Genomic DNA, 16,667 nt, shown 5'->3' on the forward strand with positions numbered 1-16,667 from the left:
CTTCCAAAGCAATCAAAATGTCTGGCTTTGAAGATTAAAATCAATATTATTAATTTTGACACACCCCCATGTACAAGTAACATTTCTTTAAAATAAGAACAAAACTTCCACCATTGTCTAGTCAGCCCTTTTGTACCTGAACACTGTCTAGACATCTTCCACGGACTGCGGAATACTTCTTGGAATACAATGGAGATAATTGAAAGTTCCCTTACACTGAGTCATTATAATTTTGCATTAAAAGTCAGGTATTTTTATTATCTAGTACGCTGTTATATATATATATATATATATAAAATGCTATTCTTCAGTAATGATCCAAAATGCAGCAGTAATACTCTTAAACTGTTGTGTTTTAGACCATCACAGCAGAATACTGAAAATTTCTAACAAACTTTTAATTTTTTTAAAGCCACACTGAAAATAAGCTGTATCCGAGTACAGAAAAAAAACAACAATATTTTATTTATAATCTTATTTTAGTGTTTGAACTACAAATTCTGGTTCTAGAATTGTTTAAAAGATCATGGGTTTTGTAGATGTTCACAAGTAAATTATTTTCTTAGATTTTTGTTTCTTCTTCCACAGAATGGTCCTCTTGGTAAATACAGAACAGGTTATTACATGAAAAATTTAAAAAAAGGCTTTGCTTTTTTGTTGTTGTTGTTGCTTGTTCCTTGGTTCTCACTTACAAATCTACTGCTAATGCTCCATTCCCTGTAGAACCGTTTCAAGAAGGGTATGAGAAAAGAAAAAATAAAACAGAAAAAAGAGACAAAATCGACTGAATCTCACCACTAGAGTTCACCATAAAAATTCCCAAAGTATGACAGAATTCTTACAAAATTTCCTAGACCAGTTCTTTTAGGGAATCAAGATCTCCTATGAAAAATATGGCAAATGCAGTTGGGGCAGGTAGGGGAGGGAGAAAGGAGGAAGTGGGGTAAATAAGTGCAGCAAAAAGAGGGTTTGAGGAATACACATAATTTTGTCTGCTTTAGATCACAATAGAATTTTTAATAAATAAATTTCTTTTTTTTGTAAAGACACTTTTTTTTTGAAACAGTAGATTTAGCCCAGTCATTTGTGTCATTTGTTTTATAAACCGTCCTTTTTGTATTTCCCCTCCCCCCAATTTTGTAAATATTTTAGATCTGAGTCTCTTGTACATTGTCTTTTGAGTTCATTCGGATCAATAACGGTTCATGCACTGAACTGTGTATTGAATTTATTGTGTTAACTGTTGTTGTGTGGTTGAAAGGAGACTTATAAGAGTTATAATGATTTAGGTGCTCATGCTCTATGGCTGGCATGGGCAAGTGACTCTCTATGGGTGTATCACCTGTAAGCTCATCATCCACATTAATGATCTCTACAGTCCGTGTTGGAGCATGGTGGTTCTGCCGGTGATGCTGTTTCCTCATTTTGTAGAAAATTACCAGCATCACAGCGGCCATGAGAGTGATAGCCACAAAACAACCAATTATGATTTTGGTAGTCTTCATAACCTCATCTATTCCTGGGATCCCATTGCTTGCATCTGTGACTGGGATGGTAAATGTTTTTTCTGTTGACCTTGTGCTCTGTGGAGTAAGAGAAGTTGTCACATTGGTGGTCTCCCAGTCAATAACTGGCGTGGGCCCAATTTGCTCTGTGGTCCGGGCCTCATCCTGAGAAGGTTCCATAGTCTCTACGGTAACAGTTGAAAAGTATGTGTAACCATTGTCCAGTGCAGTCACGTTCAGTGTGGCAGAAGCTGTGGTATTCCCAATAGAGTTACTCACCATGCAGGTATACAAGCCCGTGTCTTGCACGGTCACCTTTGTAAAATTTAATGTGCCATCACTGAGCACAGCAATCCGAACTCTGTATGCCCCATGCGTCATAACCGATCCATTTGGAGTAATCCAAGATACAGAGGTCAGGGAGGTCGATGCTCGGCATTTCAGTTCTGCAGCCATGCCTTCTGTGACGTTGAGGTCTGCTGGTGGCTCCACTATCACCGGAGCATAACATGTGAAATAATTCAGGTCCAGCTCACCGATGTACCTTCCTTTCAAATTGGGAGGTGTGTTGCAGCGAGCACAGCATGCAGTGTTGGAGGGTGCTTTGTCCTTAATCCACCAGCTGAGCCAAAGAATGTCACAGTTGCAGTTCCAAGGATTGTGGTGCAGGTGGATCCTTTCTAGGTGGAGTGGTGTGAAGAGATCATGAGGCAGTAGTGTTAGGTTGTTGTGTGCCAGGTTGATTTCCACCAGTGACTGAAGGTTATCGAAGGCATTCCTTTCAATCACTTGAATCTGGGATTGTATCATCCACAATTTTTGAAGATGCATTAACCCTTGAAAGGACCCCGGCCTGATGGCTGTCAGATGGTTCCCAGAAAGATCTAACTCATCCAGTTTTACGAGTGGTGTGAGGTTAGGGATCTCTCGAAGGTTGCACATAGCAAGGTTCAAATACCTCAAATTGGACAGACCTTCAAAAGCACCTTCTGAGATGTATGAAAGCCTTTTTAGTTCCCCCAAATCCAGCCTACGTAGGGAAGGGATTCTGTTAAAAGCATAAGAAGGGATGCTCTCAATAGGGTTGTTTCTCAACCAAAGCTCCTTCAGTTTTGACAGGTATACAAAAGCCCCATTAGGGATGGTGGTAAGACGATTGTCAAAAAGTTCCAGAGTGTTGAGATTGGCCAGACCATTGAAGGCCCCTATTTCAATGGTTCTAATATGATTCCTACTCAGCTGCAAGATCTCCAGGTGTCTCAAATGTTTGAAACTATTCACCTTAATTATTTGGATCTGGTTCTCATGGAGATTCAATAACCGTGTGTTGGTGGAGATGCCGTCTGGGACTTCTCTCAGATTCTTCCGCACACAGATCACTTTGCTGAACTGGTTGCTGCAGGAGCAGACAGAAGGGCAAGTTTGAGCCCTGACTAGACCAGCCACCACAAGAAGTTGAAGAGCCAGTAGCACCACAAGCAGGGGGTCAAATAGGGCCCTGTTAAACCTAGGACCTATCATTATCTGCTGTGGATGTAAGGTCATCTTGTTCAACATTCATAATTTATTTGGTGTTGGTCCTTCTGGAGTTTGAATTGTCTGAAAGAAAGAAAGAAAGAAAGAGGGGAAAAATAACATTAAATTAACTCTAAATATTAGAAGTTACAGTGCTATAGATCAATATATCTCCACACTTTTCAGTGACACTCTACCTATTCTATTAGGCACAGATTTTAATGTTTGCAACTCTGAAGGCTCTAACTTGCAATGGAGCTTGGGCCATTCCAGAAACTAGACTCTCAGTCCATACTTCATTTTAGGTTATAATGTACAAAACTGGATGACAGATAGCCAGTACCAGCACAACAGTGCTTAGCAGAAAGACTCATCCTTAAGGTACAGAAGGGAAGCCCAGAGTATCAGTGACAAGAACCTGAAAAGCCAGTACAGGTAATAATGGTTAGGATAGGAACCCCCAAATTATGCATGGTTTTAAATTTGCTGTGCACATTCTACATAAAAGAACCATTACAAAGAAACACTGGCAGGTGCAAGCGAAAGTCCCAACTCCCTGTTTTACAATCAGAACTGCATATGTGAACCCTTACACCACTGCAAATGTGACTACAAGACTGGGGTCTTATTGCAAGCAAAGTTTTTACTACTGGATGTAGAAGGTCACAAAAATGCTAGTAAAACATTTTGCTTATTTCAGGAAAGCAGAATAAAAAAAACCCCAGCTTTATGAGAACTGCTGAGCATCAGCTCTCCCCCACCATGAAACAGGCTCATTCAATTTCATGATATTTTCTCCTCTATTCTCTGCTTTAGCAGCAGAGAAACACTCATTAGTAAATGTGTGCTGAGCACAGAAATAAAGAATAGCTGTTCAAATTAAAAAAAAAAATCTCGGTAGCTGCAGGGTTGGTAATTTCACTGTTACCTCCAAAAAATGTTCCTTCAGATCTTAGTATAACGGGGGAGAAGACCTTTACACTCTGCAAATGATCATCACCATTCAAAGTATTTCAGTGCTGATTCATTTGTGGTAGTTCTTAAAGCCCCCAGTCCTGGGTACATTTTCAATCTGCTGCTACCTGCAAGGTCCCTCCACTGTAGAGATTAATGAAATTTCCTATAGATCAGCCACAAGTGAAGTCTTATAAATTACAGCAAGCTCAAAGCACATTTACAACCCTGAGCACCCTGATGCATAATACATGCATTCAGCAGAACAAAAAACTATCAGCTAAAGGTTTTTCACTTTAAACCTCAAATTGTTTCATTTTGTAGTAAAAAGCCATCTCAGTTAAAAAAAAAATATGTTGTACATCAGAGCAGTCCATTTAAAGAAAGACAATTTTTATAATCATGTGTTCTGACAATATATATTTATGAATTTAATTATGCATGCTTGGTAGTAATTTGCAACAATATCTCAGCATTACCAAGGGCTTTCTTTTGCACTCTTAAAACTTGACTATCCTAGTCCAATGGCTAAAGCACAGGACTGGGAATCAGGAGATCTGGGCTGTATCTATCTGCTTTATCTAGTCTATTTTTGCTATTTATAGACACCAATCACTGTAGTATCTATTGATTAAACTAACACCAGTGTGTTTTGCAACCTTGCATAAGTCACTTGTTTCTCTTTTTCCATGTCCCATTCACTCTCTCTGTCTTAATTTCTTCAACTTTAAAACAAAGCTCTCTATTAGCAACCTCAGAGAGAAGTGCTAAGGTTTAATTAACCAGGACCTGATTCTGATCTTTCCTACACTGTGGTAAAAAAAGGAGTGACTCTGATGAAATCAATAGATTACACTAGTGTAAAACTGGTATGAGACCAGAATCAGGCCATTATTGTTTATAAGATGAATTGATATTGTTGGATAAATTTTCCATTGAATTGCACGTTATAATTATTTTTTGGAAACACTGGGCAAGATTTTATTAAGTTTTTATTGTTTGTGTTTTTAGTATTGTGGCTTTTTTTTTTAATTGTCTTATCCCAAAACATCTTGGCTTCAGTAATGAATCACATCAGCAATCAATAAAACAAAGAAACACAGAAACAATTTTTTTTTCTCAATTGCTTTGGTGCAATTCCATGGACTTCAATGTAGCTGAGAAGAGAACTTGGCCAACTATATTTAACATCAGAGCTCTCAAGGGTCATTATGGATCTGGCATGACATGCAGTCAGGAGCTCCATCATGCATCCACAAAAGCTGTAGGGATAGTTCTGTGGTTCATTCCGTCACCATCAAAGGCCTACTGTGCAGCAGCTGATCTGCAGGCTGCCAAATGCCTTTTTGTCACTGTTTTTGCTACTCGGCTCTCTCTCCTCAGTCTTGGGCAGCTTGCAAGAGCAGGGAGGCAGTGACAGTACTACAAGAGGGAGCAGCAAGAGCAAGACAAGGCTGGGAGAGAATACTGGCACTGCCAACCTTTTTAAATATAGCTAATGTAACGTTAATATTTAAAAAGGGCTCTAGAAGTGATCCCGGCAATTACAGACCGATAAGTCTAACATCAGTACTGGGCAAATTAGTTGAAACAATAGTAAAGAATAAAATTGTCAGACACACAGAAGAACATAAATTGTTGGGCAAAAGTCAACATGGTTTCTGTAAAGGGAAATCATGTCTTACTAATCTATTAGAGTTCTTTGAAGGGATCAACAAACATGTGGACAAGGGGGATCCAGTGGACATAGTGTACTTAGATTTCCAGAAAGACTTTGACAAAGTCCCTCACCAAAGGCTCTTACATAAATTAAATTGTCTTGGGATAAGAGGGAAGATCCTTTCATGGGTTGAGAACTGGTGAAAAGACAGGGAACAAAGGGTAGGAATAAATGGTAAATTTTCAGAATGGAGAGGGATAACTCGTGGTGTTCCCCAAGGGTCAGTCCTAGGACCAATCCTTTTCAACTTATTCATAAATGCTCTGGAGAAAGGGGTAAACATTGAGGTGGCAAAATTTGCAGATAATACTAAACTGCTCAAGATAGTTAAGACCAAAGAAGACTGTGAACAACTTCAAAAAGATCTGACAAAACTAAGTGATTGGGCAACAAAATGGTAAATGAAATTTCATGTGGATAAATGTAAAGTAATGCACGTTAGAAAAAATAACCCCAACTATACATACAATATGATGGGGGCTAATTTAGCTACAACTAATCAGGAAAGAGATTGTGGATAGTTCTCTGAAGACGTCCACGCAGTGTGCAGCGGCAGTCAAAGAAGCAAACAGGATGTTAGGAATCATTAAAAAAGGGATAGAGAATAAGATGGAGAATATCTTATTGCCCTGATATATATCCATGGTACACCCATATCTTGAATACTGCATACAGATGTGGTCCCCTCATCTCAAAAAAGATATACTGGCATTAGAAAAGATTCAGAGAAGGGCAACTAAAATGATTAGGAGTTTGGAATGGGTCCCATATGAGGAGAAATTAAAGAGGCTAGGACTTTTCAGCTTGGAAAAGAGGAGACTAAGGGGGGGTATGATAGAGGTATATAAAATCATGAGTGGTGTGAAGAAAGTGAATAAGGAAAAAGTTATTTACTTGTTCCCATAATATAAGAACTAGGGGCCACCAAATGAAATTAATGGGTAGCAGGTTTAAAACAAATAGAAGGAAGTTCTTCTTCACTCAGCGCACAGTCAGCCTGTGGAACTCCTTGCCAGAGGAGGTTGTGAAGGCTAGGACTATAACAGGGTTTAAAAGAGAGCTGGATAAATTCACGGAGGTTAAGTCCATTAATGGCTATTAGCCAGGACTGGTAAGGAATGGTGTCCCTAGCCTCTGTTTGTCAGAGGGTGGACATGGATGGCAGCAGAGAGATCACTTGATCATTACCTGTTAGGTTCACTCCCTCTGGGGCACCTGGCATTGGCCATTGTTGGTAGACAGGATACTGGGCTGGATGGACCTTTGATCTGCCCCAGTATGGCCATTCTTACGTTCTTATCCCCACTTTCATATACTCTGCCACTAATTCCCACACACCCAACTGCCATAGGCATCTTAAATCATGAACCCAGCTGCCCTAGACAAGACCTTCAAGATACAAAAGGCATTTTCCACCAATTCCACCAAATGCTCCCCTAGTCAGCTGTGCCAAGAACACTTTTCCCTTCCTCACCAGAAACCCTGCTCCAGGTTCTCCTTTTCACCCATGCCAGAAGCAAGATCGCCTCCAGCTGCCTCTTCTATCATCCATATAAACATGGTCTGTATGCATGCTTAGGGGCTCTCCCATCATCTATTTCAAGTGAATATGGAAGGATAGCCACTGCTCAGGAACTAAGGAATTGGAGACTCTGATTCATAAGAAGCCTCACATGTGGAGCTGCCAAGAACTGCTCAAATTTTCATTGAATGCAAACCTGCTCAAGGCAGTGCCCAGGCTTGCAGCCATCTTTACCTTTCCCCCTTGGGTCCTGTTGCAAACATATATCATCCACACCCAAGCACCAGGCCCATGTTCTCTGAAAGCACCTTCAGCAATTGCTTTGCACTCTTCAAATACGTACACAATTGCATCACAACCTATATAGTTTGGCCAACTAATTGGGTACTTTAAATATAATTTTTCAAAGCCAGATACTTTTGCAAACTGCCCATAATGAGAGGACAAAGAGGAAGAAAGATGTGCAGTTGTTTTAACACATATCAGGGGTATTTGTTCATTTTGTCTCTTTCTCTCTCTGAATATCTCTGGATCCTATTCTGGGTTTTTTTAGCATGCGAGTGTTAAAGATCTATAAACAAGCATCTTATTTCAGGGGCGAAGGGATCTTAGCTATTGTAGCTACTGTTTGATTTTATTTTTGGACTTGTTTATATAACTCAATATTTTTTCTCTTTCACATACATGAGGTGAAATTCATTTAATCAGCATAAGGTCATTAATCAGGCATTGTGCTGCTGAAGTACAGGGGTGGCATGGTTGAGAAGGTCAAATCCAGTCTCCCCAAACTGGGGTCTGATGCCACAGAACAGCCCCTGTGGCCAATAAGGGAGAGGAGGGGATAGCTGTAGTCATGCCAACACACTTGTGTGTTGTATAACAGCCACGGTTATCTGCAATCTCCTCTGGTCTGCTGCCTTTGCACCAGGCTATGTGCTAGCACAAATATTACCCCTCCAGTGCACTTGGGTTACAAGTGGCCCTCCCTGTTTTGCTGGTGGCTCCTTCACCTCAGGACTTAAGCAGCGTGGAAGTTTTTGTGCAGGTCCAGCTCAATTTCACCTTAATAAGAAACTGAAAAATATATGGCACTATAAAAAATGTGGAAAATTCATTTAAAGCATTAAAAAAAATATTGTGGTGATAATTTTAACAGGGTTCACATAAAGACCCAACTGCAAATTTGTATTTTAGCAATTCGCTATTCAGTATCTCCCTCACTTGTGCTAGAGACATATAAAGGTTTGACTTTATAAATCCAGACAGGAACAGCATTCGTGGACAGTCAACCAGTTTCTCCAGTTCTTTTTGATCCCCCTTTAAACCCTAAGTTTTCTGTAAAAAGAAAAGTAGTACTTGTGGCACCTTAGAGACTAACCAATTTATTTGAGCATAAGCTTTCGTGAGCTACAGCTCACTTCATCGGATGCATACTGTGGAAAGTATAGAAGATCTTTTATACACACAAAGCATGAAAAAATGGGTGTTTACCACTACAAAAGGTTTTCTCTCCCCCCACCCCACTCTCCTGCTGGTAATAGCTTATCTAAAGTGATCACTATCCTTACAATGTGTATGATAATCAAGGTGGGCCATTTCCTAAGTTAATTGTATCCAATTTGCAAATGAATTCCAATTCAACAGTCTCTCGCTGGAGTCTGGATTTGAAGTTTTTTTGTTGTAATATCGCAACTTTCATGTCTGTAATCGCGTGACCAGAGAGATTGAAGTGTTCTCCGACTGGTTTATGAATGTTAAATTCTTGACATCTAATTTGTGTCAATTTATTCTTTTACGTAGAGACTGTCCAGTTTGACCAATGTACATGGCAGAGGGGCATTGCTGGCACATGATGGCATACCTACATGCCTCCAGCTTTCACTCTGACCACACCACACGATCCATTGTCTACAGCCAAGCTCTGCGATACAACCGCATTTGCTCCAATCCCTCAGACAGAGACAAACACCTACAAGATCTCTATCAAGCATTTTTACAACTACAGTACCCACCTGTGGAAGTGAAGAAACAGATTGATAGAGCCAGAAGAGTTCCCAGAAGTCACCTACTACAGGACAGGCCTAACAAAGAAAATAACAGAACACCACTAGCCGTCACCTTCAGCCCCCAACTAAAACCCCTCCAACGCATTATTAAGGATCTACAACCTATCCTGAAGGATGACCCAACACTCTCACAAATCTTGGGAGACAGGCCAGTCCTTGCCTACAGACAGCCCCCCAACCTGAAGCAAATACTCACCAGCAACCACATACCACACAACAGAACCACTAACCCAGGAACCTATCCTTGCAACAAAGCCCGTTGCTAACTGTGCCCACATATCTATTCAGGGGACACCATCACAGGGCCTAATAACATCAGCCACACTATCAGAGGCTCGTTCACCTGCACATCCACCAATGTGATATATGCCATCATGTGCCAGCAATGCCCCTCTGCCATGTACATTGGTCAAACTGGACAGTCTCTACGTAAAAGAATAAATGGACACAAATCAGATGTCAAGAATTATAACATTCATAAACCAGTCGGAGAACACTTCAATCTCTCTGATCACGTGATTACAGACATGAAAGTTGCGATATTACAACAAAAAAACTTCAAATCCAGACTCCAGCGAGAGACTGTTGAATTGGAATTCATTTGCAAATTGGATACGATTAACTTAGGCTTGAATAGAGACTGGGAGTGGCTAAATCATTATGCAAGGTAACCTATTTCCCCTTGTTTTTTCCTACCCCCCCCCAGATGTTCTTGTTAAACCCTGGATTTGTGCTGTCAATGGCCCACCTTGATTATCATACACATTGTAAGGAGAGTGATCACTTTAGATAAGCTGTTACCAGCAGGAGAGTGGGGTGGGGAGAGAGAAAACCTTTTGTAGTGGTAAACACCCATTTTTTCATGCTTTGTGTGTATAAAAGATCTTCTATACTTTCCACAGTATGCATCCGATGAAGTGAGCTGTAGCTCACGAAAGCTTATGCTCAAATAAATTGGTTAGTCTCTAAGGTGCCACAAGTCCTCCTTTTCTTTTTGTGAATACAGACTAACACGGCTGTTACTCTGAAACCTAAGTTTTCTGTCTCTCTTTCCTAGTGACAAAGATACAAACTCTATGGTCAATTCAATAACACTGCTGCCCTCTGCTGTATATATTTAAAACTCCATTAAAATGCTGAGAATTTTCTTGTTGCACAGTTAACTCCCACAGCAGTCAGGAAATTGTTGAATTAAGTTTGCATGCATAACTTCAGTTCTGTGCCTTGAGTATGTGACTTGTGATACTGCTCTAATTATAGGATCACATGCTACATGTTAAATAATGCATTATAATGCCATAATATTTATTCTGCAGTCTTAGATACACACATACCTTGTAAAATTTTGTTTCATTCATGACTGTTTAAATTATTTTCATTGCCAATTATTCTGAAGAACTTTACTGAAATAGACTCTTCTCCCTGAGGAATTGATGTCAATAATTCAGTCAGGTGCTGTGCACTTTACGTTTTCTTTTGAGGCACCAGCACAGCCTTCTCTAGTTGCAAAACAGAGGATGGAGCAATTAAAGATGAAGCTAATGTACCTGTGCAGAAATGTACAGCATCGCTTTCCTTAGGTGCAACTCATGGGATGAAGCAGTTACAGTAATTGCAAAGCTAATCTACCTGCACACACATGCAGAACACAGCATCTCAAATGCAATATACTCTGAGTAAGTTTCTCAGACCTGAAGAAGAGCTCTATGTAAGCTTGAAAGCTTGCCTTTCTCACCAATAGTAGTTGGTCCAATAAAATATATTACCTCACCCACCCTGTCTCTCTAATAAAAGGCAGTTAACTATAATAGTAATTTAACCATAAATTTAGGTGGCCTCTATAAGATGCCAAAGTTTCACTGTTACTCAGTGATGTATAATTAGGCCCCAATCCTGGGCTGCACTTTTATTTCTTTGTACAACTCTCCCAGTATACCGTGACCATGAATCTAGCAAATCAGAGCCTTGAAGGATCCTCATTCTCATTGGAGTGGGTGAAGGAACCTCAAGTGGTATAGGGGAACTCCTACCCCACTCCTTGTCCTGGCTGCAAGTGTCAAAGGTCTGCTTCCACCCATACATTTGACACTAGCAGCCAGCACGAGTGGGGTAGGAGTTCCCCTATACCCCACTCAAGGTCCCTTCCCCCATTCCCCTGAGGATGAAGGAAGCAAGGGGGTATAGTTGAGATTTCCCCAACACTGGTGATTCCTAGCTGCCAGGTGGGGGCATTAGCAGCTAGTGCAGGCTGCTCTCATATGAGTCTAGGGACAGGCCTTGTGAAAAGCATGGGCATGCCCAGTGCACATTTATGTCCCAACCTCCTCAGATGTGCTGAGCACTCCTCAAGCTCAGCTGTTGTCAAGTTTCTAGGTCTTAATCTGTAGTAATTGTTTAATACAATTTACTATGTACTTCTTGCCCACTTTGCTACTCACATGCAGGCTGTAGAGAAACTGTATATGTACTTCTTGCCCACTTTGCTACTCACATGCAGGCTGTAGAGAAACTGTATATCCTGTGTTATCTGTGAGATCAAGTCATTAAGGTATGTCTCCAAAGGCAGTATCCCTCCCTGAACGCCATGCAAGTTCACTTTTGACATGAAGTTAACCAAACATGCATGCATCAGGGAAAGGCCCCTTCAGTGCACTTTTCACATCATGCATCCATGAACACCGCAGCCTTCTTGAAGAACTTAGCAAGAAAAAACATTCCAAAGGTATCAGCATTTATTAAACTCTGCACATTCTGGGGCATCCTGAGGATGATCTCTGTGGCTACAAATTCAGTGGCAGATTTTCAAAGGTGCAAAGAGGAGTTAGGGGCCAACTCTCACTGATTTTCCATGGGAAATAGGCACTTTGTTACCCTTTGCACTTTTGAAAATCTATCCATCAAAAGGTATCAAATATATTCAGAATTTCTTTAACCAGAAGACCTTAAAAACAAGGACTGTAAATAGCATGGGGTTACATTTAAGCACAGCCCTGAGTTAGCCCTGAGTTAAGGGAAAAGTGGAAGTGTTCAGCCTCAGGTGGATCTCAGAGAAGAGATTATGTTTCAGGAACCACAGTCATTCCCTGAGTGACACAGCATGCAAGGGACGTGCACACAATATACCATCTCTTGATAGTACAGCCTGTTTTCACCAAGCAGCACTAACCAGCGCATGTGGGAGAGGGGCCATGGTGCTATCTTTGGGATGATTTATGTTCCCTGTGAGCCCTGGAGGATGCAGTCCCCATATGTCCCACACAACTCCTTCTCCCTCATAATAGAAATCAGGGGATCCCACATTACTTTTGTGGTTTACGTATCGCTTCTCATTTTCCCAAGAGTAAATCCAGCATTGGAGTCATCTACAACGAATCTAAATCTTGCATGCTTCAGATCACAGTTCTTTGGTATCTCTGTCATGCAGGGGACAGGAATGGCGTAAGAGAGAAGCAAGTATGGAGATCCACTGCTATGCTGCATGACACCACGGCCTCTCGTGGAGTACAGGAACTACAGCAAATACTCCAGTTCCACAAATCCCTTCCTCTCCCTACCCTATCTCCAGCACTCAGCCCAGCCACTTGTGGTAGGATACTCCCCTAAAAGATCTAAATTCAGTTGGCAAGCTGATCCCTACTGAATCTCCACTGAATCCTCTAGGGATGAATTTGGTTTGATTTCTCTTTCTCCTCATGTTTCTCAGTTTATTTCACAGTAAATAGGTTTATTTCATTGTCTTTTCCAACAGGGTTTCTTGTTTTCTCCCTTATATCTTCCTAATTTCTCATGTAGTTTCCCCTCACAGTCTCAATTAAATCAAATGATGCCCATGTACATATTCTTCCAAGTGGGGCAGTCAGTACATGCATGTTCTGATAGCAATATCAGGTTAGGACACTGGAAAGCTTTTTACACTAGTGAACTCTGACATGTGTCTGTGGTAGGAAGAGAGCCTGAGACATGAGCCCTTGTATCAGAGGCCTGGTATGAGGTCTGAGGCCTGGGCTAAAGTAGTCAAAACCTTGCTGATATAAAGCAAAGTTAAGTTGCGAGCAAGAGGCAGACCCTGCTCACAGAATTTGGCAAGGATCGAGTTGAAATTTCAAAAACACATATTCCTAAGAGGTACCAGGCACAAAATACTCATGGAAGCATATTCCAGAAGGGTGGTACCAGAACACCCCGATAAATACATTCCCCAAAGATAACAGGAACATGATAACCCATTTTAAGGATAAGGTCAGGATGACAGCATGATGAATAGAGATGTTTTCATCAAACCTACAGGTATAAGGCAATGGGTGGCGCCCTAATACATCAGACGGTGGCACCCTGATACGTCAAGGGTGATACGTAACTTGTTTGTATTGGTGTACAAAGATATATCTCAGAGGGAGTGCCTTTGTCCAGCAGAGGGAGCAGTGGAAAGTCCCGCCACTGGCTGAGCTGCATCCATAGTCACGGTCATATATGTGCTAGTGCAACTGTAGACATTAGTCTGGGGAGCTATTACCGTGCATTAACGGATGTTGTGGTCATTGGGCGGTTCGCTCGAGATCTGCTGTGCCAGCTATTGTGCAGAGCTGGAACAGCACACGGACAACACACACACAGCTGAACATCTGACTAGTGTCTATTTCCAAAGCAACTCTCTTTTAATCTCAGTTTTCACTTGCACATTGCATTCCTTTCTATTGCTCCTAATATGTGCTGATTTCAGTCATGAATGAGAACTTTGGAGAGCATAAGACAAAGTATATTTTGGCGGATATAGAAGTATATGAGGAAGAATTTGTTGGCCTATCTGCTCCCCTCTGATCTGGAGTAACCATATCGAATACTGCAAGGACAGTATGACCCAATCAATTCCTAGCCTCTCTGCTGAGATTGTTCAGAGTGGGGCTAATTGGTGCCACTTGTGATCTGTCCACTAAGAACTGATCTAAGTTAATTTTTCACAGGGCACTGATTTGGTGGTATTAGGTATTAGCAACTTTCATTCTCTACTGCTCTGGAAAAGATTCCAACCAGTTCCCTAACAATAAAAGATTTGCCACCCCATTACTCATCCCTTGGGTTACTAAAGTCCAATCTTGCTTTTCTCACTTCCGTAACTGCTGATGGCTCTTGTGAAGGCTTTTTACTGTTTTCATCTTCCATATTCTTATGGAAGATATTTATGAGGAAGGAAGCAGGGAGATCAAAATAAGCAATTATACTGTTGTAATAACCCTGACTACATAGAGTTTGTAATTATTCGCACTAGCATGTTAATTCACCTCACATGCTAACTGTACCATGAATCAAAGTCAGATAAGCACCTTCTGGATGCCACTCTCTCATGCCAGAAATCTCTCGACCGATAATGATTAAACTGAAATTAAAGAGGCGCTTTCTAAGCTGACATTTGCTTTATAATAATAACCAAAACGCATCTGTAGGTTCCTATGTTGGAAGGCACATGGGAACCTAAACAAAAAATAATGCATAAACAATCCACAATAAATGTGGCCTGGTATTCTAAAACAATGTTCCAAAACATTACAGATTCCAATAGTGTTACTAAGAGGTTGGGGATGTTACTTTGGAACACTGTAGAACTTTAAACTTAAGAATAGTAACAGTCATCTAAGGCAGCGGTTCTCAAACTTTAGCAAGCTGAGGACCCCCATTTTGATTTAAAATTTCAGGGACCCCCAAGCCCTCCCACTCAGCCCTTGCCACACCCCCTTCCCTGGGACCATGCCCCTGCCCAACCCCTTCTTTGAGGCCCTGTCCCCCACTCACTTCACCCCCCTCCTTCCTTCACTCGCTTTCCCCCATCCTCACTCACTTTCACCAGGCTGGGGCAGGGGGTTGGGGTGCGGGAGGGGGTGTGGGCTCTGGGAGGGAATTTGGGTGCAGGAGGAGGTGCAGGGGGTGGGCTCTGGGAGAGAGTTTGGGTGTGGGAGAGGGTGCAGGGTGCAGGCTCTGGCCTGGGGCAGGCATTGGGGTGCAGGAGAGGGTGATGGGCTGTTGCTTACCTTGGGACGCTCCTGAAAGCGACCAGCACATCCCTCTGGATGCAGCTCCTAGGCGGGGGGGGGGGGGGGGGGGAAGGGGGGGTCTAGGGGTTTCTGCGCGCTGCCCTTACCTGCAGGTACCGCTCCCCAGCCAACGGGAGCTGCAGAGTCAGCGCCCAGGGCGGGGGCAGGGCGTAGAGACCCCATGGCCTTCCCACCCCAGGATACATGCCTGCCGCTTCTGGGAGCAGTGGGGAGCTGGGGCAGGTAAAGCCTGTTTCCCAGCATGTTGGAGGCATGCCTGGGAGGGATGGGGAGGAGTTGAGGAAGGGAGGAGTTTCTCAGCAGGGCCCGCGGACCACCTGGATTCCCCTCGGGGACGAGGGGTTTGAGAAACCCTGATCTAAGGTCTAACATCCCTTTTAAGGTACTACAGTAATTATCCAAACTCCTGCAATAAGACTATTTTAAAATGGAGCATTTTGGACCATTACTATGCATTGCTATTGTGATTTAGTCATATAAGCTTAAGTCATATAGGCAACCTCACTTTTTGATGAAATAATGTAGTATTCTAAAGCAGTTTTCCAAAATTCTGCAGCTTAAAGTAGTGAAATATTACAGGATTTAGGGTCATTACTGTAATACCTTTTAATAAGCAAATAGCTGATAGAATCCAAAATTATATCACCAAATCCCAACCAATCATTATGCCTCAAGCCCACAAAATGAAAAACAGGAGCAACGGAAATTCCATAATGGATCAGACCAGCCAGACATCTAGTCCAGTAGCCTATCTGTGACAATGCCCACTCCAGATATTTCCAGGGAAAGAAGACAGCTATGGGATACTCTGTCCCTTAAGAAAGCTTCTTCCTTACCTCCAAAAGTTAGAGGTTAGCTTATGTCCTAAAATATGAGGAATTATGTCCTTTCCAAACTACTATTTATTTATTTACTATTATAACTCTGAATATTTTTGCTATCCATATAAAGGTCCAATCCTTTTCGGAACCTTGCTGAGCTCTTGAACTCAATGTACTATATCAACCCTGCTCCTGTTCACAATAAACTTAAGAAGGAGACAAAAATATTGAGGCCTGATATTTCAGAGTGATGAACATGCATTGCAGTCATGAATTAGTAGCATCTTACATATGTGATGCATCAGATATGTTCTGACCAAACTTTGAGATGGTGGGGGAAGACCATTTCCTTTCTTCCCATTGTCTTGAGACTAACCAGACAGAAGACTTGGTTCAGCTGAAGTTAAGGTGGAAAGTCCATTTCAGGGATATGGATGATCATTTACTTTGACAAGAAGAGTATTTGATAATGTGCAAAATAGAACATTTTGAAAAAATAATGACAGCCTAGTAACAT

General features: G+C 41.6%; 1 protein-coding gene across 5 annotated transcripts in view; it reads right to left on the reverse strand.

Annotated features, from left to right (window-relative positions):
* Positions 1-508: 508 nt before the first annotated feature.
* LRRC4C (leucine rich repeat containing 4C) overlaps positions 509-16,667 on the reverse strand; it is an 860,187-nt gene continuing 844,028 nt past the window's right edge. For all 5 annotated transcript variants that reach the window (XM_074955297.1, XM_074955295.1, XM_074955296.1 and 2 more), the window contains one exon: positions 509-3,104. In XM_074955297.1, coding sequence (XP_074811398.1) covers positions 1,149-3,062 — 1,914 coding nt within the window. In that variant the 5' untranslated portion in view covers positions 3,063-3,104 and the 3' untranslated portion in view covers positions 509-1,148. The remainder of the gene's footprint in view (positions 3,105-16,667) is intronic.

The sequence above is a fragment of the Natator depressus genome, chromosome 6, assembly GCF_965152275.1.
Source record: "Natator depressus isolate rNatDep1 chromosome 6, rNatDep2.hap1, whole genome shotgun sequence".
NCBI lineage: Eukaryota > Metazoa > Chordata > Testudines > Cheloniidae > Natator > Natator depressus.